The 27,508-nt window shown below is 41.2% G+C and overlaps 1 protein-coding gene across 12 annotated transcripts in view; it reads right to left on the bottom strand.

Annotated features, from left to right (window-relative positions):
- Window positions 1-26,053, bottom strand: part of SPIDR (scaffolding protein involved in DNA repair) — a 200,927-nt gene extending 174,874 nt beyond the window's left edge. For 4 of the 12 annotated variants that reach the window (XR_002435598.1, XM_021388235.1, XM_021388240.1 and 1 more), the window contains exons 1-5: window positions 25,885-26,050; window positions 19,832-19,987; window positions 18,927-19,005; window positions 17,299-17,478; window positions 14,838-14,995 (exon numbers count right to left, since the gene is read on the bottom strand). Coding sequence is in view for 6 of the 12 variants with exons in the window: in XM_021388235.1 (XP_021243910.1) it covers window positions 14,838-14,995; window positions 17,299-17,478; window positions 18,927-19,005; window positions 19,832-19,987; window positions 25,885-25,899 (588 nt within the window). In the remaining 6 variants the exon portion in view is untranslated. Of the gene's footprint in view, window positions 1-14,837; window positions 14,996-17,298; window positions 17,479-18,926; window positions 19,006-19,831; window positions 19,988-25,884 lie in introns of all 12 variants that reach the window. The other 8 variants (XR_002435597.1, XR_002435600.1, XR_002435601.1 and 5 more) reach the window with 4 other exon arrangements.

Genomic DNA, 27,508 nt, shown 5'->3' with positions numbered 1-27,508 from the left:
TGCTTTCGTATCACTAGTTTGCTTTCATTTATCCTCTGCCTCTTTAGAGTTTTAGCAAGTACTCATTTTCCACAGTATCATTTCCACTCTTTACAGCACTACATGGTTAAGCACGAAGCAAAACCAAATTCCTTTCCAACTCTTTCCAGCACTGTTTGCTTACACTTCTTCACAATTAATCTAATATAGCAAAAACTTAAGCATTATTCCTTTTAGAAACAAAATACATTGGGATCAAAGCCTGTCAGCAAGAGACTGAGGCATCAGGTATGAAGTTTCAGTTTCACTAATATATGCAACCCATCAGATCTACTCTGCATTTTAGATACAAACAACAAACCAGAGCTTCCTTTTGCTTTAATCCCATAAACATTGGCAGAACGCCACGTAAGATAATATGCTAACCAGACTCTGGAAGCTGAGGACTTAAATGCACAATAAAGCAGCAATTAAAAAATTGTGGAGCTCAAGGAAAAAAAGGTAACAACAGCAAGAATGAATCAGATCACAGCCTTGCTGAAATCAGCATCCTACCTGTAGCCTGAGACACAAAGAGAAGAACAAGTACAAAACACATTAACATTTCCTTCCTGGTATGGTCTTTCCTAGTGAAGGGGTTTGTATTCATTTGTAATTCCAGAACTTCTTAAGGTAGCATCATATCACTTATTAGCCCAATGGATTTCCCCCCCCCCCCATAAAACTGTCCAACCATGCCTTTAACCAAACTGCAGAAGTCTGGTGATATTGTACAACTCCTTAATATTTTCTGTCAGTAAAAGGAATCAGAAGAGACTACAGGTAGGTCTGCAGCTATTGGTTTCAGATCCAGTTATGGTCATGTATTATTGCTACAACACCTGAAAAAATGCCTCAGGAAAATTAAGTAGTGTTATGCTACGACCGGTGCAAAAAAAATAAGAAGCAAAACAAAGTGGCAATTTATGCAATGACTTCGTGCCAGCTAAAGAGCCTGAGCAAGAAGTGCATTAAAGTTATAATGACAGAGGGGAAAGAAAACCATCAAAAGCTGCTTTTCTTTCAGCTAAACTCCACAATACTATTAACATCCGGGTATTTCCTTAAGATCTCATTCAATCATCCCAGCTCACAAGTAAAAACCCAACACAACCCCAAGCTACATTATCGTTCCCTTCTCTTTAAATCTGGAGCGCAGTTCTACTAAGAGGTAGATCATCAACTGGCTGCAAAGCTCAAAAATTATATCTTTTATATCTGTATTTGCTGTTTTTCCATTTGAGAGATGCCTGGTAACGAAGCAACAGAAATTAGCATTCAGTAGTTTCTCAAATCAATCCTCCCTGCTCAAAATGCAGAAAATAAACCAGCATACATATTACCAGCAGTTTTACTTGTTCTGTTTTGCCACAACAACGCGGATTATGCCTGTGCCAGGGTTGAATGATTGTCTACATTATTACTTCTGACTGTGCAGAGCGTCTGGAGCATGTAAGACAGAACTTCCACCACAGCTTTCCAAAATGCTTACAAAGTAGTTGGAGGCAATTAAGTAACAGCTGAGTAGCATCAAAGAACATGCAAGCAATTCACAAGCAGAGAATTTAAGAATTTTTGCCTCTTCACAACCAAACTTCTGGAGCCATGATGTATAAGCAAGTCTTGCATTAAACCACAATTTAAAAATACAGAAACGCCGATTTGAGATTGTTCATGGTAGTTGCTAGGTTATACAAACAATGAAAAGTGAGGCAGAGTATTTTAAAATATTCCTGTCTTACTCCATTATTTTAATCTGTCAAGCGACTTGCACGGCACAAGTGTGGTGTAGAAGTTCCATTATCTTCTAATACTGTGCAAAGTTACGTTTTAAATTTCCCCTTCATTATTTCTTCCATTCAGCTTCCAACACCTCTGCTGTGATGTTAACTTAAAATACTTCTAAGTACTCAGTACATGTAATGGGACCCAAGGAGGTACACACAACATTTTCACTTAGTGATGAATCAACTCATCTACTAAAGTGATTAGTACTAAGTCTTTAACTACAAAATGCTCTTACAGAAGAGAGAAGCAATCACAGAATCTCTAAGTCACAAGTGATGTAAACCACAACGTATGCTACAAGTCTAGCTCTACTGTTTGCATAGGGGAAAAAAAATGTGGAAAACAAATGTCAAGTGCATCTAAGGGTTAAAAATAGGACATCAACATGGTTTTTTTTCCCCCTCTCTCCAGATTTGTTTATTGTAAAAGCAATGATTTTGTATTTGTTTAACAAGCTGAGCAGCAGGTTATAAGATTGTCAGCTTTTTTTTTTTAGGCACATGAGTGGCAAATATTCCTATTTTATTTCCTCATCCCAATTTTATACTAATATTCTAACCCTCGTAAAAATCTACAGGCGTTGATATTTTTCAATGTCTTTCTCTCATAAATTTCAGAAGTGTAATACATTTTTTTTTCTTTACCTCCTCTTTCAGTAACTAAGGGCTCATGACAAACTTTCCTAGCACAGAGTTGCCTTGACATCTTCTGCTAAAAGTAGTACATAAACAACAAATAAACACTCTTATATCCCCCCCAACATACCACAAGTATCTCATGTTATAAGAATGATTCCAATAATTCCTGTAAAGGAGGAGAACAGCAGCCGAATTTCACTGCTAGAGAAGTTTCCCAATATACAGCTATGCAATATGGTTTTATAAGCAGTTCTTACATTACTGTCCATAATATTGTTATTTCCTTACTCTGAACATGCCTGCAAAGAACAACAGAACGCTATGAAATGCAGTGCTTTATCTACAATCTTCACAACTAAGAAGCCTTTTTTTCCTGATTCTGTCAAACACAATGCATCATTAGATTGGGGTATCCATTTCCCCAGATGTTTGGAGACTATGAACTTAAATTGGTTCAAGAAGGGACAGAGTAAAGCACTGGACGATAAAGCTCTCAATGTCTATCAGCCTTAATAATCTCCATGTAACACCTGGCTGAGAAAGCACCTAAATTGCAACAGAGAACCTCCCCTCCCCCAGCAAAATGTTTAAAATAGTCCTACACTTTTTCCCAGTACTACTGTAATTTCAGACCCAAGCTAGATGAACGCACAGTATAATAATCCTGTGCCATCTGTTCATCAATAACACATTCATTCATTGCTTCAGAGACTTAGGTACCTATTTGCAGCGTTATTCCACACCTTTATACACTCATGCATCCACATGCATGCTCCAAAATTATCCTGTTACCTTCAGAAAGAAAGTTCAGTATTATGGATTTATCCTATTTTATTTTTCATACACTGCTATTCATATTGTTCACTCATCCCACAAGATTCTGGAGAGCTTCATATCTTAATAGCCTAGAAAAAGTACTATTTCTGGAACATATCAGATTCACAATGCAACTCAGCAACACTTTTTTCAGTTTCACATTTTTTAAATGTACTTCAACAAATACACATTTAAAAATGAATGCCTTGGCACTTTTTTTTCCAATTAGTCAAAAAATGAAAGACTTCAACTGGGGAAAAATACCTTCCCTTTGCACTTCTTCCTCATCCAATTAAGTTAAAGAAACAGTCTGTGAGCCTGTTAGAAGCTAACTCCAAGGAAGCTAAATGCTTCTCTAGGTAAGTCTGAATACAACCACCGCTCTCTACAGAATCAGTACAGTTTTATACACTCCTTTTCATCCTTACGTCTGTTTGGAAAGGTTTACTAGAAATGTGAAGTAAGCATGAATTAGACTATATAGAAAAAGGATGGCAGAATCCACGTGGAGGAGCAGGTGATATACAGAGTTAGAGCTGCAAAAGATACTTACTGTGTTGAAGAGAATACTTATTTGCAGCACTGGCTTTTGACATGTTGTCTTCTCAACTGCACTACATGAGAAAGCGGCAACAATGACAACAGTAAAAGGACAAAATTCATACACATTGAAATGCCCACGGCATACAAGCATGGGAATACATGCAGGGGAATCTACCAGGAACAGTTCTAGCCCCTTGCTTTGTATCTGACAGGGATTAATGTCAGACGTTTAAGGAAGAGCTTAAAACAGGACAAGTGTGTGGCAATGCCACCACACAACAGTCTCCCTTCTTCCAGTCTGTGGCTTCAACTAGAGGCAAGATCTTTGTATTTAATCCCTAAGAGATTTCTTTTTCCATGAACTTTGTCCAACTAGTTTTGAACCCATATAATCTTTCAGCACCCACATCACTCTGTGGCATGGAGCCTTGAAGCTTGATCTCGTATAGCGAGATGAATCTCCTTTGAGACGTTGAACCAACCTGCTAGTCCCACCTGATGTCTCCTAGCTCTATACAGTAGCTAGTCATTTCATTTACTATCCACTTGTTATTCAGGAGTTTCTTTCATGCCCTCTCCACAGGGATCTTCTTCATAGAATCATAGAAATCATTCAGGCTGAAGGTTTTTATTATATCAAATATCTTCTCAAGCAAAAAACATTTAATATACCTGATCATTATTACCAGCTTCCTCTGAACCTTTTCCACTTCCACTATTTTTTTCTCCAAAAAAAAAAAAGAGAACAAAAACTACTACCCACAAATACAGATGAGGAAACTTTTTTTTTAAGTTGAATACCTTTTTTTAAAGCAACTTTTCTGAGCATCTAAACTCCAACAAAAACCTTATCCCTTCTCATCCATGACTACTATATGTGAAGCTGTTCTCCCCATAGTGTTCACCTTCACATACAGACAGCTCCAGTCTGCTTTCCTCACTTAGCTTCCCTGTGCACGAGAAATGAACCATGAAAGGGTCTGCAAAACTCAGGTCATTTCCTCTCAGAGAGGCATCAAATCTCTCAATAGCCCCCATTAGGATTCATGCCAAGGGAGAACAGGGCTTTTCTGCATTAATGTAATGATGAGAAAGATGCATGTAGAGGAACAAAAAAAAAAAAAATCACATGCAGACCACCGGAAGCTGCAACAACAGCGCTGCCCTGGCAGAGTACCTGAGGTGAGGAGCTGTTGTAGCTACCCCTTTTTGACGGGTTGCTACCAGATGAGAGTATTTGTTGATGCAAAACTAAATGGTTGTATTAGGCAAGAGAGAGAGCCAGTGAACTGAGACTGAGCAACAGTCAGGTGAGGGTGAATGGGGACAAGAGAATGAAACAGTGACCGAGTTGGGAAGAGACTGAGTGGGTGGAGAGTGACTGGGACAAAAAGCATGCCCACTGTGTTGGAATTGAGCAGGGAACAAAGGGTGAGGCTCAGCATCTCTGTGTGTCCAATAACGGTGGGTAAAAAGGTTGGGCTGAAGTTGTGAGTAGTAGGAGACGTTTTTAAGAAGTGAAATTCTCACTCAACTTTTATGAGTGAATAATCATTTAGTTTCGGTGGAGTTACCATCTCTGAAGGTTTTCAAGAAACATGTAGATGTGGCACTGAGGGACATGGGTTAGTGGATGTGGTGGCAACGGGTTGATATCTGAACTAGATGACTTTTATGGTCTTTCCTAACCTTATGATCCTATGAGCATATTTTCAAAGAGACTGAGGACAGACAAAGACAAAATTATCAAGCAATCACAGCTGCTGGCCCTGCTCTGAAGGCAAAGAGTGACGCGTTAAAGAGAAAAAATGTGGGAACAGGATTATATGCAGCCGGTCTATCTGTAGAGAGTGTGTTAAATTCTTGCAGTGTAGGCAAAGTCCTCTAACATTTTAGGAATTTGGAGTTCCAGCCCATCTCTGTAGGACTTGTCCACAGAAAGAGTTAATCAGTCACCGGGGTCATTAGGCTGGAATGCAAGTGTCCTGATAACAAAAGAACTGTAAATCTGAACTGTCATCTACAGATGATTCAGACGTTTGTCTAGAAACTGTTTATCACAAAGCAAGAGCAACAGAACATGACACAGACCCTGCCAAACTGGCTATGAGAGACATGAGGACCTCACCCCACCCCAACTTCATTGTCCCCAGAAAAGCCGACCTCTCCCCAAAGTTCCCACTTCAACATTTCTTAAACATTATTATAAACATTCTCAGCTTATTCTATTTGTTCTGATCTCATTTACTCCTTTCTTATCTGCTCAACACACTTCCACATCATGGTAGGAGCCAGAAACAAATGTCCTGTTCCCCCACACCACAAAACTGCATTCTTTCCAATCAAAGGATACAACGGCATGAATAGTAATAATAATAAAAGGATTCAACAGAACGAAAAAAAATCAAAAAACCCTACATAATTGCCTTCTACCATGCAGGAAGAAAGCAAAGACAGATACACAGCATCTTCATCCAGGGAGGGAGAAACACAAACAGCCACTGGGGCTTTTAACTCTGTTTCTAAACTTTGGTCTCCTGTATTTTCCAAGGTATTCTAGATTTATTTCTAGATCTTCAGCATTTAGAAGATTTTTCCAGTAGCCCTTAACACAAGAAGAACAGTCCTGTTTTTGTGAAAAGTGAAAAGAAACCCTTAAGTTAACATCTAAATAAAGAGATAATTGGATGATTTTGATACACCTCATGCTTGCCTTTTTCTACCAGTAACTGGATGATCCTGGACATGTAATATCTTATTTTCACTTAATAGTCATTCTATACAAAGCATATAGTTGTTTTTTTTTTTTTAAGATGGACATGCACATGCTTTTCTTGTATTGCTGTGATGAGCCCCTAGACCAGTAAGGTTCAGTCTGTGAACAAACACGGGCTATGAATGCACAAGGTACCTTAAATGGACAATAAATGTTTTCTTCCCCATTGGATGCAAGAAACACATCTGGTGGTAAAAGAGTGGTTTTACTTTCTCTGATGCATTTGGTTCTTCATCTGATGCAATGATTTGGCACGAGAAACAGAAAAAATCATGGAAACAGAATAAAATTATTTTTAAGACAAAGCAACAACCCACAGGACAGATTAAAACAAAGGAGCTGCTAATTGAATAAAGGAGTTGTTAATTGAATTCTAAAATATTTTAGACAGATATTAAGTTCAGCTTGCAGTACAGAGACTACATTTTGTGGATGGAAACAAAATTCAAGGCATTAGTCAACCTACTTTATTATGGTTTCTTTCTAGAACCACAGTATAGTTATCAGAACAAACATTAAGATTGATTCTATGTATTCCTATACAGTTTTTTTTCCCCCACAATTTCCCTCAGAAGGGATTTCAAACAAATTCAAACTAACCTCCCATCTAGCCTGAGGATTCCCAAGACACTGTTAAAAATTAGTTTGGAAAACAAGTTTAGACAAAAAAATACAGCAGCTTTCTCGCTGTCTTCATGGATCCTTGCAGAGTGCAAGACTACTAGCAAATTGTCCACAGCAGCAAACAAAGAGTCTTGTCAGAGGTGGGAGGCAAGTAAGACAAAGGTCTTCAAACTCCTGCTGATGTTGTTAGTTCTCCTATCTTCCTCTGCTCCCAGAGGACAGCAGTGCACTCTCAGTGTATGATTCCCTATTTCCTACAGCTTCCCCTACTGCAAGCACCAATCAGACTACAAAAGGGAGATGTGTAAGATGCTTTTTTTTGCTTCACCTCCTGAAAGAGAGGTGAGGACCCTGACAGGGCAAACATCGACCTCCTTGCTTCTCTCTAATGCTCCTGAAAGACTCCGCAATGCTCTTGAGAGTCTCAGTGCTGAGTGATGCCAGGCCTGAGAAAACCCAGGTCCCTCCCACACAATGCAGCCACAGGAAAACCACCACAGGCCACTGCGGTCTTCTTTAAGAAAGAAGGGAATACAGCAAAGAAGAGGAGCATTTGATACATGTAGGCAGAGATAGCAATGCTGTCAACTGCACTTAATGTTGCTGCTCTCCAGAGCTGCGCAAGAAAGAATACGCCGCTCAGCTGAAGCCCTAACTTAAACAAAGCAGAGGAGTTGGATTAGCATACACGAACAGCCCCGCGTTTGAAACAACATAAAAATACAGTCTTGGAATGACAGCACAGGCAGCAGGGTCTAAAGTCTGTTTATGTCACTGTGGTAGCTTCTGCAATTCATCAGATTTTGTACACCCAGGATGTGGTATACAGGGCTCTTTTATACTTAGTGAAATTCCCTGCATGTCTTCTTAACTAAGCCCAAAGTAGTCCTGCTGTTTCAGGGACACTCAGATCACCGACAAGAGCATACAGATAAATGGAAGCACACAGGTATGTTATAGCCGTGACAAAAAACTTCCTGCAAGATGGCCACCACAGATCTTCAATATTTTTACACCACAGAAAAGGCACTAAGTGAGAACCAAGTCACTTGTGAGACAGACTGCATCATTCTTAAGGAAGATAATGAGCCAGTTCAGCTAAAATGACATTTGAACTCTTATCTCCTGGACTATGAAGAAAATTCTTCCTGAGATACTTTAAACCATTAAAGCAAGGAACATTTGAACCAGCCAGCTATCAGCTTAGCTAATACCTGACTGATCCTGATTTAAAATTAATGGGGTCGTTGCTTAACTGAAGTCTTAGAAACTAGTCATAACATTGATAGTCACAGCTCAACCATTAACATGCAATTTTCTTTTCTGATAATCTGAGAATAACTGGAACAGAATGTTGAGAGTGGAACTCTTGGCTTTGACTATGGAAAAGAGTTTTGAGGTTTCTTTTCCAGATGAGAAGATGTAGTGACATGCCTGTAGCAGAAAGCAACTGGCATCTCTCTTCAGCTTTGTCCAGTAGTCCAGGCATAAATCACTCTATCTCACCAGTATGAACTCAAATGGCATTTGTTCCTGCATTACTACCAACCTGAAGTCTTGACTAATATGTTATGCTAGAAGGTCCATCTGAAGAGACCAGTTCTACTCAGAAAAGCAAGGTTCATTTTTCTGGGGGTAGGGTAGGAATCCAGAGGAGAGAGTCAGGGAAGAAGATGGACACTGCCCCGACTGGTTGTGCAAACACCATTCTTAAAGGGTTTTCCAAGATTCCACTGGATAAAAGCGCTAAGCAACCTTGTCTGACCTTGCACCTGAGCCTGCTTTGAGCAGCTTGAACTAACAGACATTCTGAAGTCTATTCTAACTTCAATTATTTCATGAACTACTTGTTTAGAAATAATAGCAACCTTGTGCATTTCTTGTAAATATTCCAGCAGACTTCCTTTGGTAATGCACTGACAAAAATAATTGCTTGCAACAATACAGTCGCATCATCATCCTTTATCAGTGTTAAGTCATCCGTCTGACAGACGACACAAATTCCATTTGCCATAATAACGATTCCCTACTTTGAAATAACCTATTTTAAATTCTGTTACACAACAATAGATCTAGACTTAATTCTAATTACCAAGCCAATAATAGTTATAATTACCACTCTAATAGATCAAGAGAGTGAAGACATAAAAGCAGGACCAGAAACATGAGCAAAATCGTGGCCATGCATGATTCTTCCACTCACTTAAGTGAGCTCTTCAAAATATCATGTTGAAGCCTCCCATTTAACACCACAGCAGAAGAGAGACTTTTGAAAAAAACATCAAGACAGCAAGAAATAAATGTATTTAACAAGTGATTGGACACAGTTATGACAGATGAGAAGGTCTCAGATTGGAGCACAAGTCTTATGGGGGAGTGGCTGAGGGAAATAGGATCACTTAGTTTGGAGTAGAGGAGGCTCACGGGAGATCTTACAGCCCTCTACAACTACGTGAAAGGATGTTGTGGAGAGGCAGGGGTCAGTCTCTTCTCCCACATAACTAGCAATAGAATGAGAGGAAAAGGCCTCTAGCTGCACCAGCGGAGGTTCAGATTGGATGTTAGGAAAAATTTCTTCTTCAGAAGAGTGGTGAGGCACTGACACAGGCTGCCCAGGGAGCTGGTGGTGTCACCATCCCTGGAGGTGTTCAAGAAACATTTAGATGTTGTAGCAACATGGTTTAGTGGGGAAATATCCATGGTAGGTGGATGGTTGGACTAGATGATCTTGGAGGTCTTTCCCAGCCCTAGTGATTCTATAAAGAACACATACATAAATCCACACATAGGAAATGTCTCAAATAATGCATCTCAAATGATGTGTTCCTTTCACTCAGAAAAAAATCAAATTAACTTTTGCACAACTGTAGAAAAATCACATCAGATCTCCAATTATCAGTGCACACAGACTGCAGCACAGAAGGGAACTGAGATTACACTTGTGATCCCTTCAAAAAGTTTTGAAACAAAATATGACAGTACTCTTTCATTGCTTATCATCATTCAACATGATACTTCAGGGTTATTGCCATTCAATCTGTATTTCAAGAAAACAAGCCCTTATGTAGCTTTTTGATGGATTTCCAGCCACATAAGATGTCAAGATGAGCAGGTAAGCTTATTAGCATGTTCTGTGATAAAGCATCTGCTGTAACCAGCTAAGCTTTGTTACTGCTGTATGGAAAGTAGAGAAGAATGCCTAAATCCTATACTGTAACACTATAATGGGCAAAAAACTCTCCTTCACGTCATTCTGGAATAACTCTCCTGCCTTGCATAGAATGAAAGCAAATCTGGCCACCCATCAGAAACAGGTAAGGAGGTTTAACACAGGACAAAAAGACCATACTCCATAAGACACAGAAATAATCTATGCCACAAAAACTACTTTAAGGGATAAAGCTGCAAAATGGTTTAAGTAGGAATTTGCAGAAGGTGATGCCACTTAGCACATAGGGACAGAGAAAGTTGCCAGAGTAGGAGGTTTATGGCAGAAAACGCAAATTCACATACAACAGCACTAGAAGAATAGTGCTGTTCCTCAAGCATCTACATTGGGCCCACTATTATTTAACATCTTTGTCAGCAACGTGGATGCTGGGATTGAGGGCACTCTCAGCAAGTTTGCCAAGGATGCCAAGCTGAGCGGTGCAGTTGATACACTGGAGCAAAGTGCTGCCATCTAGAGTGACTGGTACAGGTTTGAAAGGTGAGTCCATGCAAACCTCGTGAGGTTCGATAAGGCCAAGTGCAAAGATCTGCACCCGGGTCAGGGCAGCTCCAAGCACAAATACAGGCTGTGCCAAGAACAGATTGAGAGCAGCCCTGAGGAGAAGGCTGTTGGTTGATGAGGAGCTCAACATGACCCAGCAAAGCATGCTTGCAGCCCAGAAAGCCAGCTGTATCCTTGGCTACATCAGAAGCATCGCCAGCGGGGCAGTGACTCTGCCATTCCACTCTGCTCTCTTGAGATCACCCCACCTGGAGTACTGCATTCAGCTCTGGTGTTGGACTGAGTCCAAAGGGCCATGAAGATGATCAGGGGGCTGGAGAACCTCTCCTATGAAGACAGGCTAAGGGAGTTAGTATTGTTCAGCCTGGAGAAGAAAAGGCTCAAGAGAGACCTCACTGCAGCCTGCCAGTACTTAAAGGGGCTACAGGAAAGCTGAGGAGGGACTTTTTATCAGGGATTATAGTGATAGGACAAAGGGTAATGGCTTAATGGCTTTAAATTGAAAGAGAGTCGATTTATATTAGACAGTAGGAAGAAGTTCTTTACTCAGCAGTGAGGCACTGGTACAGGTTGCCCAGAGAAGCTGTGGATACCCCATCCCTGGAGACATTCAAGGCCCGGTTGGATTGGGCACTGAGCAGCCTGATCTGGTAGGAAGCGTCTGGGACTATAGCAAGGGGTTTGGAACTAATTTTAAGGTGCCTTACAACACAAACCATTCTATGAGATTTTGTATAATCCACAAAATTAAAATATTCATAAATTGCAAATAATTCAAAGATTAATGCAATATAGAACTTCAGTTCAGAAAAAAAGACCTCTGCATGAGTCAAAGTAGTCATTACCAATGCACGTATATGTTTGAGATCAATTCTGAGTTCATTAGATAAAGCTCTTTTGGAAAACATGGATTCTGAAAAAAAATCAACCTTAACTTCAACATTTATTCTAGCAACGCTGTCTCCAAACAAATCATCAACCAGGTATCCTTCACAGACAACTGAGAGCAGAGGAGCTCTCAGAATAAAACCTTCTGGCATCAGGCCTTGCTAGATCTTTGCTCTACACCACCTTAGGCAGAAATTCAACCACTTATAGGCCAAAGAAAATTTAGTAGTTACAAAATAAAATACTCCCATCCCTTAAAGATAGACAAATGAAAGCAAAGTGTGACCATCATATCTTTCGCACACTTTTTTTTCCCTCAAAATTCTGAACAGAATCAAAAATTAGCTAGTAGTTGCTCACCACGAGACTAGATTCAACTTGCCTTCCTCATTCTCTGCCAAGTAGCTTTACACACCGGAGGCAGCTAGCTGCTAAGAAAGACACTGCGTAGGGACTTAAGATGGAACACGGACTGAAATAGGACCAGTTTTACACCTGGCACAAGCATAAGTTTTATCTCTGTACCAATACAAGTCTTTCGGCATAGTAAGTTGTCACCAAATAGAAGTAATTTTCAAATTAGATTTACTAATACACTGGGAAAGAAGTAGTTATTCAGCTTTTTATTTTTCCCATAGAAACCATACATAAATAGTACAATAAAGATACTTGGCAGCAATCCTAAACCTCTAGAACCTCCTGGTATTTGGCATATTTTGAAGTGGGGTAAAATAAATGTCAAGGTCTCTTGATTATCCACACACTTCATTAGGTTCAGAGATTTAGTAAACACCACAGAAATGATGATATATCAACATTTGGCTTTTTCCACCCCCCCCACACCATGAACTATGCCACAAAATTAAGAGTCTTTTCTTAAAGAATACTCATACAACAAATGACCTCCTGTGGTGAGCACTTTTGTATTCTCTCTTGGAAATCTCTCAACTGCTTCTGCTATTTTTCCTAGGAAAACAGCATATTCCAAGCAAAGCAAAACAGAGAATGCAGATGACAGCGATTGCTGGGGCTCTGCCCTCCTGCATACACCAAACTCCCAGAGGAAAGTTCACTGGTAAGGCTGACCACCCATGGAAATCCTCATTGCGTGACGCTCTGTCTGGGAAAGGGAAACCTGCAAAGGTATCCTCCAATTCCCTGCTTACTCAGGGATTCCTCTAATAGCATAAGTATTCTGGCTAAGATTAAGTAATTTCATTTCACGTGTTCACATCTAAAAAGTCCTCTGGTGAGGGCTCACTTCTTACTAATACTGAAGCGTCTCAAAGTTTATCCAACTTTCCACCTACAGTGGGGTAACTCATGCTGATATAGCAGAAGCGGAACGACTTTCTACCGCTTGCACAAATCCCAGCTCCGTTCCCCCGGTTTATGCCCTCGAACGCGCCGCGGAAGGAGGTACCGGGTCGGCCGGGCAGCGCCCGCCGCTCGCAGCGCGGGCTTGTGACGCCCTCTGGCGGGCACGGGAGGGGCAGCCGGAGGACGGCGCACCCAGCAGCGCCGGGGCTCGCTAACCGCGTCCTGGCACTCCCAGCAGGGGGCTGCACGGCCCACCTGGCCCCCCACGCAGCGCTCAGCCACCCCCGCTGACCTCACGTGGAGACCACCGCCTCTCGTCCTCACACTGGGCACCTCTACGGGACAGAGGTCGCTCTCCTGTTAACGGGAGGGGTGAAAACCAGAGCACAGGAGGTTCCACAGGAATATGAGGAAAAACTTCTTTACCAGGAGGGTGACCGAGCACTGGAACAGCTGCCCAGAGAGGTGGGGGAGTCTCCGTCTCTGGAGATACTCACAATCCACCTGGAGACTCTCCTGTGCGACCTACTGCAGGGAACCTGCTTTAGAAGGGGGTTGGACTGGATGAGCTCCAGAGGTCCCTTCCAACCCCTACAGTTCTGTGATTGTGCATGGTCAGACCCCTCCTCTGCCTCCTCCAGGCCCAGCAATGACCCTCATGCACCACATACACCAACCCCAGCCCCTCTCTCCTCTGCAGAACACAGCAAGGAGCAGGAGCCTCACCGTACAGGCTCCTGATGATGCAGCTAGCTTGCAGCACCAGAGGTTCAGCGACAGCCTTGCCTAGAATGGTGTCAAATCTCAAGTCCTTCAAAACAACTCAATTCACTGGATTTTTTTTTTTAACATTTATTCCATACTTGATAGAACATTCCCTCTTTATGAATTCAGTTTTATTTTCTACTGTAAAAAACCCTCCCTCACACAAGAATAGAAATACTACCAGATCCTAGCTGATATGATTCAATATTTACTTCTGCCCCTTCCTGAGCTCTCCGATCCTCATCACTAAAAAGAGTCCTGTGTTAGTTAGTCCCTTACCTCACCACCACTCCAGAAATATGCTCTAGTCACAATACTTGGTTTTTACATAGTCAAGCTCTCAAAGTACTCCAGAGAAATAAGAAGCTGTCTGGCCCAGCACATAACAGGAAATTCTGACATCAACTTGCTGAAGAAAGCCGTTAGACAGGGGCTATAGAGAATCCAGATCACCACATTTCTGGTATGAGATCTACCCACTTGGCCATCTTTTTGTGCACACGTTGAAATACAAGAAATTCCATTTAGATTAAGAATAAACTTTAGAGTGATTGAACAGGTTGCTCTGAGAGATTGTGGAGTCCCCAGCCTTGAAGGTACTCAAAACACAACCACACAGCCCTGAGCAACTCACTCTGTCAAACCCTTCCTTGAGCGCAGGGGTTGAACTGGATGATCTCCAGAGGTGCCTCCCCATCTCAGTCATTCTGTGACTCAGCCATCACACTACCAATTTCTAGGTGTGGGGCGCTGTTGGTTTTGAGGTTTGGCAGTCAGAGAAAATATCCTGAAGTTCTTGTGAACAGGATTCCTTATGAAGGTATGGTAAGCAGAAGCCTCACATACCTCCAAGTTAAGTGTAATCAAGTAAGAATACACTACATAATTATGGAAGAAATAAATATTTTCGAAGAAAAGAGTTTCTTACCTTACAAAGCTCATCATTCTCCTCTTTGACAGGTAGAGAACTTAGATTTGTGCAGGAGTCTGAGTCTGATATCTCCAGCAAGCTGTCATCATTCTCAGATCCATCACATCTATCTGTAGAATCGCTATCCTTCTCCCAGTCAATTAACTCTGATTCATCTAAAGAAAATTTGCAACAATGTTTCTTACTCATTCAAAAATATGAATTTAAACAGTAAAACATTAATTATCCATGACTTGGGAAAAGCATGATATCATTTTGTTACATATGTTGAACTTGCCTTTATGCTTAACTACTTTATGATCCCGTCCCTCGTAAAATCCAAGCAGAAGCTTCTATGAATGAATATATTAAAAATTCAAAGTATTGCCATAAGGAGGCGGCATTTTTAACTGGTTAGGTAAGTACTTGGTTTAGCTGTTAATTTCCTAAGATGTAGTGTGGTTTGGGTTTTTTTTTCATCCAGTTGTATCAGATTTTTTCCAAGTGCACTTATTCAAAATTCACTGTTTTAAGCAAAAGCAAATAGTTCAGACAGTGACCTGGAAGAGCTGCAAAGCTGATAGAAGTTAACATCTGTTAGGAGTGGTAATTCCCACAGAGGAAAAGAAGAAAATACTTGCAACAGTAACATTGTAAAACACTACGGCCAAATACACAGGTCCACAAACCTGGAAGCACATCAGACAGATGAATGTTTTGGAGAAATTACTACAAACAGGCACAAGAAAATAAGTGTTTTCCTGAAACAATAAAGAACAGTGACAAAAGGGCAATAAACACAGACGCAGAACTGCTCTTTCAGCACACTCAAGAGCATACGGTCCAGAAATTCACTTGTACTCATCCACGAGGATCTTCTGAAGGCAGTGGAAGCCTGAGCTGCTATAGCAGCCCTCCTCTATGCTGCCTCCAGGTACAAGCATCTCTGGACACAAGCTACTGGTGAGAGGAATCTCATTCCATTTTGAAAACAAACTTTGGAGGAAGAAAACTGAAGACCCGAGTTTTACTAATATTTTATTTCTGAAGGTGAACTTCACAAGAAAGGGCACGCCACTTTTAAAAGTATTCTCTTAGCTATTATCCCCACACTTACAACCAAACATATATAATATGCATACACATATCCATGTCGAATACCACAATTAGTGCACATGATAGCTAACTGAAAAAAAAAGGAAAAACAGTTTTCTATTATAGTAGGGAGATTTCTTACTCCCCACTGCTTTCAACAACTCAAATTGCAGAGCTGAAGACAGGAAATGTTCGGATTTCCTTGATACCTTCAAGCAGGTAGATAAAGCATCAGTTTTGTCATTATGTAGAGAAACCAAATTTTGCTACCTCATATGAGTAAAAGCAAGTCTGTATACTGTCCCTTTTAAACTAAAAAGGGAAATCTGTGTTATATATTTATTATTGAACTGCTTATTATAAGGGATATGAGAGACAAGTATAATATTAACAGCAGGCTTGAAAGTTTCCTGGTAAACAGATTAAAGTGCACAAAATGAGCAGTCCTTCCATTTTAAAAAGAACAAAAATAATTACTAAGAAGTACAACAGATGAACAGATATATCAATGACAGCATAAAATCAGTAACAAATACAGAAGAAATGGGAAGACTGAGTTTGTTCTAAACCAAAGGAATGTGCTTAGCCAGAGCCACAAAAAAATAAATTAGTCAAACCATTTGCTCAACTCACAGTGCTGTTTGAGAGTTATGAGGTACCCAGGATCTGAAGCCTGTCTGTAATGCTTCAGATCTAGCTCAAGTAATCACATTAAAAATACTTCTTAACAAGTTCCAATGCAAATTAAACATTATCCTAATCAACTTGTGTAGTAAAGCACACAAGATTTTTCTGTCTTCAGCTGTACTCCTTTAATCAAAGTCTCTGCTAGCTGTCATCCCCTGCTCCATGAAATAGAAAGCAAGTCCTAGGAGCAAAACTCATGGTTGCTAGCACAATACAGCTAGCGGAGAAAACAAGGAATACTGTGTACTGAAATGAAAACTCATGCCACGTAAAATGATGTTATCTGCAGCTGCAAAGCCTGCCACATCCACTCAGTATACGTAGAGACAGCAATATCACTAGTAGAACAGAGCAGGCAGAGGAAGGTGTTCACAACCCCAGTATGTATGAGCATAGGAAAGGAAATGGTATGAATAAACTACAAGATACTGAAAGAAGCTGACATACTTTACACAACATTTAAACTGCTCAACGACGCTACTTTACTCCAAAGTTTCAACTTTTTTGACATAATTTATGGTAAGAGGTTAGACTATACTCAGCTGATACTGATGGAAAAAAATCCTCCAGATGATCTAATCCCATTTTGGTTAAGTCATGTCCTTTTGCCAGAATGACCTCACGGTATTTTCGTTACAGCACTTGAAGTGGAAAGAAGACAAAGTTTCTAGACAAATCTGCTCGTGTTTGAACTTACCTTCATCACTTCTGTCCTCTAACAAAAAATGTCTGTCCTGTGACTTCTCTATTTTGGAAGTGAGACTTTTTTTGCTGTGTAACCTTGAAATCGATGTTTTATTTTCGTTATCAGAAAAATCACTGTCACTGGAGGTCCATATTATGTCTTCAGCCTCCTTAGAGCTTTCAGCAGCAGATCCTATTAAAGAGAATTGTAAAGTTTTAGATTGTTACAGAAATACAGTACTGTTAAGTTTAAAAGCCTTAAAAATTAAGCTGTACTGGTTTTGAACTGGAAAAAAAACTTACCAGTTCAGTCAGCAAGGAAGAGATCAATATTGGAAAGTTAACTGAAATATTTCTCATACATTCATGCTTAACTTTCATTTTGATTCTCTGTGGTAAATGCTTCCACTTCCTTTTCTACCAAGAAGCTAGCAATCAGTCCTACAGCAGAGGACAAGAAATGGTTGTCTGACAGTCTTCTACACACAATCCTAACACTTCCACATGTGTCCTTCTAAATAATCTAAAGACTATCCTCAGATGCAGGGTATGGATTTCTCTGACTTTATAGTATGCCACCCGTTGAGATGACTTTCCAGTTTTGTCCTGAGTGGAAAAAAGTTTCAGGAGTAATAAAGAATAGTTTTGAATAGCTCTTGAAGTAAGACATTTAAATCAAAATACCTTTCTCCACCATTTTTAAACAATGAAAAAAAGGATTAATGCTTAGTAGCTAAGCATTCAGAAGTAGTAATCATAGGAAGGCAGAAGTTTCTACTTACTACCACCACTAAAACTTCTTAGGTAGATGGAAATTTAAACAATTAGTGAGGATTTGAAATAAGGTAGAAGGGATGGGGCCTTAAAAGAGAGAAACTTCTGTGTATCCTCTTGCAACACAAGAAAAGAGATTCTTTTCAGAAATATCAAAAGCATGATTTAAAACCCCAGAAGGAAGACAAAAGGTGCCTAGTAGGTCACTTTATTTCAACCCCAAGAGGCAGCTCAACAGCTGCTAGAGCAAGTAGAAAGAAACTGAAGAAATCACTGCCCTCTCTCTCCTTTCCTCTGGACTCAGAAAGTGAAAGATGTGGAGACACAGTCCATAAGTCCTCATCCTCCTCATTATGCCTAGAGTTCTTTTTCAGTCACAACACCAAACAGACTCAGGCACATACAGAAGACTGTGAACACAGGATGTTGACAAAATCCTATTTCACTATCTATTCCTCATACTTACAAAATACACTGTTTTTCTTATGCCTGCTTGTCTGTCTCTAAGATGAAGAAAGAATTATTTCACCCTCTATCTAGACAGTTATGGGTTGGTTTTCACTTGTTCCTCTTAAAAATGTGGACAACATTCTGTGTCCCTGCTAGGACACACACTCTATACTGTATTAGCGATACTCCATCTGTTCAAGAGCAATAGCTAAAGTTCTTGCAGCTTTGCAGAACGGGCATTCTAGGTAAAGAGAAGAGCCCAATCACAGAAGAATCAAGACTGTCTCCCACCAAAATTAGATTTTAAGTACAAAAGTTAGAAGAAAACCAGTACTTTTAGCAGCTTCTACCTTGATAAGGGGCAAAACAAAGTGGAAGTCTTTTTGGCAATACTAAGATGACATAACTGTAACATACCAGTTGTGCTTTTAGGAGTACTTAAGAGTGGTCCAAGGTGCTTCTTAGTCTTAGGTTTATTATCAGTAGGTCTTGATGACTAGAAAGAGATGTAATCATCAAGGTTATCATCAACATTAAGGACAATTTTAACATATAGTAATACACTCAGAAATGTTATTACACCCACCACAACTTAGCACAACTTCAGACAAATTTGTCTGTCTCCTACTACACTGTAGTATCGTGAGAACATTAACACAAAAGCTGAATTTGCATCGTTGAGGAAAAAATAAGCTTACTGTGACAATGACAAGAATTAAATCTAACCTTGTTCTTTATAAGAGCCACTATTCTCAGCATTAGAATGTCAAAAGTGGGCAGGAAGACCATGCTTGATAAACCATGTGCTCTATCCCAAGGTTGCAGAAAGAAGCCTTCAGCAGTCTGTTTTATTAAATCCCACAAGCTATGTAACACTATGACTGCTCAGTACCAGAATGAAACAAAAACAAATCAACTGAAGATTATTTTCAGCACACAGCACCTTCTCACTCAGAGCTGGCTGAATATCTCAATTCATGACCAAGACTAACACAGAAAAAAATTAAGCTTAATTTTATATATAATTCAAAACAGGAGCTGCAAGGTCATAAAGCAATATTTTTCTATAGCAAACTCGTTGCAAACACACTCTTAGGATCTAACAAGAATTCTGCTAATGCAAACTAAAATCATTTTGTTCCATTTTTATTTTTATTTTTTTTCTTTTCAGGAAGAAGCAGCTCCCCACCCCAAGTGTTAAATTACTTTTAAATAATACATTTAGGGACAGCACAAAAAAGGGTGACAATTCAGTCAAGCATGGAAACCACTCCACCAGTTTGCTTTTCTTTTTTACACCTTTAAGCAAGCCAGCATTTTACCTCCAGCATAGAAGTGCTCTGAAAGCCATCCCCACACCTAAGCCACGCATTGGAAATTGAAGCAGCAGCCACTGATGTCCTGATAGTTGATTTTCTCAGCTGTAGGGTTGCCTCATCTGGGAAGGATGTGCACTCCGTATTCCAAAACCTCTTCCGCTAAGAAAAACAAACCCATTAAAAACACGGCACATGCACAATGCTTTTCAAGTGACAGTTACTTAACCTAGAAATTCCCTTCTTCTAAATACTTCCAAACGAACTATATTTTAAAAGAGATGGAACAAGAAAAGTTTTGAACACCTCCAAGCACTTCTCATGCAGCATCACATAATAACTAACGCTAATGGTCAAAGACTAAATTTACCCATGACAAGTGTGCTATCTGCTGTTGATCTAAGTTCTAAGATCTTAGATCTAAGATCTAAGTTCTGTTAGCTGCCCAGCGAAGCTGACAATATTATCCTAAACAAGAGCAGCTCAGTAAAATCTGCCACCACTAGGTAATTCCTTCAAACTCTCATTTAATCTGATTGTATTCTGTGTCACGCAGGAGGCCAGACTAGGTAAATGCATGACAAAAACTTTAGTTCACTCTGCTGCTGAAATATTTTAGATCACTTTGACTGTACCTTCTTGAATATGTCCCTACCTGTATTTCAGAACTACACCAAAGTTACATTAACCAGCACATACAGATAGGGGGGAAAAAAAAAAAGAGGCCACGGGCAGCTTTTGTGACTGATTACATGCATTTGTTTCCTCCATAACTTCTGAGTGCCGGCCAGAATGAAAAATGGTACTTTCAAAAAGCAGACAGTGAGCAGCACCTTGGTTTGCCCCTCCAGTCAACCAGTCCTACTGCACAGTGAGAAGGCTTGAGCAGAACAAATAGGCTTTGCCTGTTTGATGGCAGCTGACCTTGCTAAGAACCCTTCCTAAAATCGCTGGGGATATTTATGCTGCAAAAGTAGCTATGAGAAAAGGCCACGTCCACCAAAGTCAAACTGTCCCCATAGCTACTCCCACAGATGCCTATTTTTAACAAGAACAACCTTGAATCTGACGTAGTACTACATGAGGAATCAAAAGGACACAGTGTCAATGAAGGAGGCATATCACAGTTTGAATGAGGAGGGTTAACATCATTACACAAAGAATTGAAACCTCGTACTCCTCCCAGTAAGCACGCTACCCTGATGCTCAGTTTCCAGAGCACTTAGACACAAACAGCATTGTACTGCCCTCTGGGCAAGGACTTCTGTGTCTACCCAGAAGAAAGCATGGATGAGGGAAATAATCACTAATGCACGTCAACGCCCATTTTTTGGTCCTGTGGCAAAATGTCACAGTAGGCCCTTATTCCAGTCAGCTACACTTGCTTCAGCTCCACGCCCCACACCGGGATGACTTCTGCCAGGCTAAGATTTAACAGAAAAGCCAGCAGTGCTCAAACCCATGCCATGGTTGGTTTATTAGCAACATAGCAAAAGGCCCTGAGTCCTCAAGCTTCATTTGAGATTACCCACTAAAACATAGAGAATAGCATCAGGCACACATATAATGCCCACTGATTCATAATCCCACCACAGATTACATAGGCATACCTAGCCAGTAATTTGGATGTGGATTAAAATCTTCTATCACATGGTAAAACAGCAGAAAGAAAATAATTTGTTTTTTTAATAATTAGACCAAAGTGATTTGTATTCTTCAAAAAGAGGGGATTCCAGTCAATTTCCTCATTAATTGTTGCTTTGTTAGTTATTTTTAAACCTTGGCCAATGTTGTAAGGCTTGCCTATGTGTATGCTGTCAGAACTTGTAAAACCTTGCAAGATATATTTCACAGAACAAAACTTGCAGTATGTGGCAGACCAAGATGTGGTTCCTCCAAGCATGTTTCTTAACTGGGGAAGAAGTTTAGAAGAACGTATATCTGAGCCAGTAACATCACCATGACTTGCTCATGGGTTTACAATACACAACTTTTGATGGTCAATTAAAAGCAGAGGCAGTTGCAAACAAATGAAAAAGCCACATAAATGCATGCACAAAGAGTTACGCAACGCAGGCTTTGCAATGAATTTCTATTGTCAGGAAGCATTTCAAACACACAACTGAAGAATGACTGTCCAGTTTCTCACCCATATTATCCTCAAAAGTCATTAAATCTCTTTTCACAGAGAATCCCTCAGTTTCTCTGCGCTGCAAATACCAATGAAAGCAAAAAGAACACTGTGTAACATGTACAGTATGCCACGGCAGATGAGGAAGGGTCAGTGTTGCACAACAGCCACATCTGGGAAGGCACTGTCATATAAGAGGGCTCTAGCACTGTGTGCATATATATGCATATACACACACACAACGTTTTAAAGGAAAACACACCACGTAGAATGCGTATCAAGTCAACACACAGAACAACTTAGGTGCTCATATACACATAAAGCACACACATCTTTTATTAGAAAGTTGTCCTATGAATGCTCCACATAACAGAAAAAAAGTTGGATATACACAGACACAAAGTTCAAAAGACAAATACTCAAGAACACAAGCAACACCGGTGAGTTCCCTCGGGATGAAGGCTCCAACCAACGGCCATGGGAGCAGCTCTGCAGAGCGCTCTGTGCACGGCTCATGGGCACTGTGGGACTATGTCTGCTGGGGAAGGTGGCGTCTGTGCCAGCCATTCCTGCAGAGCTGCTGCTCCTTCACACCTCTGCACAGAAACCTGCCCAAGGGAATACACGGGCTGGCACACAAACAGCAAGGTTTAGAGCTTCTTCACCTCCACTCCAGTCTGCTTCAGGGCAACAAGGAAACTGATAGTTGAAGAAACTTGCTTCACTCAATAATATTTATAACAAAGTAGTCCAAAGGACATGCTGTTCCTAAAGAAATGCAGCACAAACAGTGAGCTCTTTTCACTTCAAGTCACAAGGTTAATCAATCTTTTTTCCTCTGGCGTAAAAGTGGAACACAAAAATATATTGGGAAATTATTAATGTTATGCATGAAGAATCCAAAACCAAGGTATTAGTATAAAAAAACAAATAACCAAATCAAGTTCAAAAGAGCTAGACCACGTAGATCCAGTGCATCTCAAAAATCAAAATGTACTGCAGAACAAAGGGCCACAGAGATAATCTTCTCGGTTGAGTAGAGTGTCTGGAGACAAAATATGCCCTCCGATTTTAAGAAGTTGAAACTAGGATGGCTACCTTATGCAGAAATTGTCTGCTGAACTCTGTTCATGAAAGCATTGTACTTTCTTTCTGGAGCAATTCCTTTTAAGTAATGAAAAAATAATAGCACTGCACATGTCACTGGAATGAGGATCAACCCCTCCATGCCAAAGGCACAGAAAGCAAGCCTTCCCCCATTAGCCCTGCAGGAAACTCTCAGCAAGGTAAAGGGCCAGTCAGTCTCCGTGGGTAGGAGTGTGCAGTGAGGAAAACTGAGACAGTGACATTTCAATAAATATTTAATGGTCTGGTGTGCAATCATAAGTATAGGGCCGGAGGCTTGGTTTTGATTCTTAACTCGATGGTCCAACCCAGAACATCTCCGCTCAACCAATCCATATACCGTTACTTCTGCCAAATATTTGTGAAGCAGAGGCACCCCAAAAGCAGTCACTGGGACCATATGTTCAATGTCTACTGACTGCACACAGCCCTTTACACACCAAACAACCCATTTCCTTGAGCCTGTGTCAAAACACAAAACAAACCACCACAAAAGCATGACCCAGTACAGTACCTGTTGCATACACCAGCAACATCCCTTGGACATTACTTTCTCTAACACATAAAAACAACGCAAGCTGAAGAACAAAAAAAGAAAAGGTTTTGCTGTATGACTCCTCCTGCTACTGACATGTAGATCCTGAAGATAGCATCATCTAAGAATAGAAATTATTTAAATACAGCTATTGTATTCTTCTCTAGAGAAGGCAAGACACTGAAGATTTCAGTTCTATATTCCAGTGACTTTTTTAATTAGAAAAAACTTTGGAAGACACCACAGAAGAATACACAGTGATATCACACACTGACCAACAGCCATCCTCATCTTTCACCTTCATCGTCATAGCCTTCACATGAAAATGCTCATAAATCAGAATGAAGGAGTTCCAGGCTTTAAAAGCCCAAATTTAAGGTAGCATAAAACTGAACTTGGCAACAGAAATCTCATTTTCAGCAGAACTCAGCATTCATGCCACTGAGCTCCTAAAAGCACAGTTACCATTTTCAGTGCCTGGATGGAAATTAAGGTTTTCATTTGTTTGAAATATTAAAATACCCTTCCATTTTAAACCTTCAAGTAAGGATTTAAAAAGAGGCTCTATTATTTCAAGCCAAGACTTTTTTCCCTTATGAAAACCAGCATATATCCTTTCCAAAGTCAGCTGGCAAGAATACCCACAATCTTAGCTAAGAAGTGTTCTCACCAAGTTGCAATCATTTGCAAAAAATGCTGAGCTGCATAACTACGGTCACAGTGACCTGGCATTCCTCCTTCCAGACTGTTAGCATGCACTTCAAAAAAAAAAAAAGAAATATATTTTTTCCAAATAGTTCTCCTATTGATGTTGACATATGGGACTGACATTTTTATGCTTCAAAACTTGCATGTTTCTGATTTTTACTTCTGTTAATGAAAGCCTATTTTCTCATTAACTGATACATACGTGGATATATACACACAACTATGTAATATTACCATTTGAACACAGACTTTTTTTTTATCCTATACATGCTTACGTAAGCATCAGTGCAAGCTGTTGCAATAACATTGAGGGAGAAAGCCCTCGTGGAGAAAGGATACTATTGGAATGTACTTTTTACACACAGCTCGTGCCAAGTTGTAGTTAAGACATAAATCTGCACTCTATCAAACAGATGAAAACAGAAGAACATAGAAAAGCTTTCTCAAGATTACTTTATCTGAAATGTTTCAGACACAATCGTAACACCGCACATTAGTTAAATACCAGGTTGGTTTATTTCTTAAAAAGGCTTAATTAATAGAATAGTCAGCAAATGCAGAGGACCGCTGTCTTCTCACCTGGCCAGTACAGCTGTCATTGACACAGTAACTAGAAAGTGTCTTGGTCTACAAAATAAACTATTACCAAAAAACTGTTAACAAATGCCAACACAATTTAAGTTCAGCCTTAGCTGCTCACTTGTAGCTTTTCCACTGCTCAATAACTTTTAGAACCTTTAGAAGAAGGTATGTACAGGGTAGAGTAGGTTACATTAAGCTTGTTGGCATTTTCCTATAAAAATGGATTTCAAACTTAGCTGTACTTAAAAAACCGGTGTGGAATTCTCACACCATTTCTATCCACATGCTAAATGGAGAAATGAATTTTTTTTCGCACCTAAACCTGACATTTGAACTCCGCCTGTACAAGGCTGCCCGGAGAAACCGCGTGGACCCCATCCCCGGAGGCGTTCGAGACCAGGCTGGGCGGGGCCCCGGGCAGCCTGAGCCGGTGGGTGGTGCGGCAGGGGTTCGGAACTAGGTGTCATTTAAGGTCCCTTCCACCCTCAGCCATGCTGTGGCTGCAGGCACAGCCGCCAGGCGGCAGCTCCGTGCCGTGGGGCAGAGCAGGCAGCGTAGCCCCGCCCCGACGGCGCGAGGCGCGTGCCCCCGTTTGACTCACAGCCCGCCCGTGCCCCGGGACCGAGCCCCAGGATGGCACGGAGCGCGCCCGTCCTGACCAAAGTCCCGGGGGTTACTCTCCCCGGCTGCTGTCGAACCCGCCAAGCCCGCTCCGCGTCCCCTCGGTGCCCCCGCCGCACGACTGGGAGCAGCAGGTCGCCGGGAGGGAGCGCACCCCCACGGCACCATGCGGCCGGGACCCGCCGCCACAGCGCCCGGGACGCGTCCGAGCGGGCCGGAGGTAACCCCTTCCGGAAAACCTCAAGGCCCGAGCTCCGAGCGGCCGGAACCGGAGCTCGCCCTCAGGGGAGCACGGCAGTTAACACGCCTCGCGCAGAGCCCTCCCCGCGCAGACCCCCTCGGCGCGCACGCAGGTACCTTCCTACTGGGCATCGCCCCCGGCAGGGCGGCCCGAGCCGCGGTCACGTGGCAGGGGAGCCCGAGGGGCGGGGCGACGAAGAAACCCCCAGCCCGGCGCACCGCCTCCCTTTCTAGCTTTGGCGCCAACAGAGCCGCCGCTCTTCATTGGGCGGGACGGTGACGTCATGAGGGGCGGTACTTACGGAGGAGAGCGCGGCGCATGCGCGTTTCAGTGTCTAGGCTTGGGGTTTGTGGTGCTGCCGGGCTTCCGGGTAGCGGGGGTACGGGTCAGATGTTCCTCGCCCCGGCACCATGTGAAGTGGCGACCCTGAGCAGTGAGAGCAGGGCCGTGTTTCGGCTGCTGGGGCTTTTGTTGAGGCAGGAGAAATTTTTCGGGTGGTGGTTGACCTTCACGCTGGTCAAAGTCGCTCAGATCTGAAAGGGATGATGAATGATATGTTAACAGCTCAAGGAAAATGAGCAGAGCGCTTGCATCGAACGAAGCAAAATGCAAACACAAAGCAAAATGTTTTATTAGAAGTACACTTGCTGTTAAGCCACTAACGTGACATACTTAACTCTCTAAACCTACAACAGATAAACATGCATTCACAGGCGAAAAAAAAAATCAGTGCCAAGGCATAGGGAGGCTGGACACAAATGCCTTTGAATTGAGCTTGTCTTGCAGCATGCAGTCATTGTAGCTCACTGAAGGGAGAAGAAGGCTGACAGCCTTGTGGGTTGTGGATGCCCCATCCCTGGAGGCCTCAAGGCCAGGTTGGATGGAGCCCTGGGCAGCCTGGTCTAGTATTAGATATGGAGGTTGGCTGCCCTGCCTGCAGCAGGGGGTTGGAACTTGGTCCATGAGGTCCCTTCCAACCCAAACCATTCTATGATTCTATGAACCTTTGAAAACGTTCTTCTGATTCAAGAGGAAGCACTGGCAGAAAAAGGGCATCCTGGTTATTTTTAAATGCTTTTATGTGGTTGTGAGAAGTTCATACTGTCAGTGCTGGTGTAAAGAGAGAATAAACAATCTTTGTATGTAAAAAAAAGAATTATGCTTTATATCTCAGCATGACTAGAATTTGTAAATATATATGTTTTGATAGAAGGTGCTGTATGACTAATTTTTGTTATTAAACCATAATTACATATATCCATATCTATAGTTTATGGTTTGTATTTTTTCCAAGGCACCCTGTGGCCAATACCCATCTCACATTCCCTTTGTAAAACTGCCACTAATTAAAGTGCATTTTGCAGAGAGAGAAGAGCCAGAAACGTCATCTACAACTCATGCTGCCTTTGATTGTTATGTTCAAAACAGAGTTAAAAGCCCTATGTTCACATCCTTCCAAAAGCTTGCAGTATTTCTTTTCCAGTTACCAGATTGACAAATTAGTTCAATTATGCATTGCCGAAGTGGTTTTCTTTGATATTTCAAGAGGTCTGTTACTGTGCTATTCAGTTAGATAGGTTATGTTAGAGCTAAGTCACAGAAATACTTGAACTACAGAAGTTTAGCCAGCTAGGTTAATCTGTATAATTTTTTTCTGTACATAGTCTCCGTCTGAGGATTCCAAGATATTTGTATCTGGCAGGAATTTCCTTCTATGAAATCAGGAGAAGGAGACCCAAT

This window comes from Numida meleagris, chromosome 2 (genome assembly GCF_002078875.1).
Source record: "Numida meleagris isolate 19003 breed g44 Domestic line chromosome 2, NumMel1.0, whole genome shotgun sequence".
Taxonomy (NCBI): Eukaryota; Metazoa; Chordata; class Aves; order Galliformes; family Numididae; genus Numida; species Numida meleagris.
This window is presented reverse-complemented; position numbering and strand designations above follow the sequence as displayed.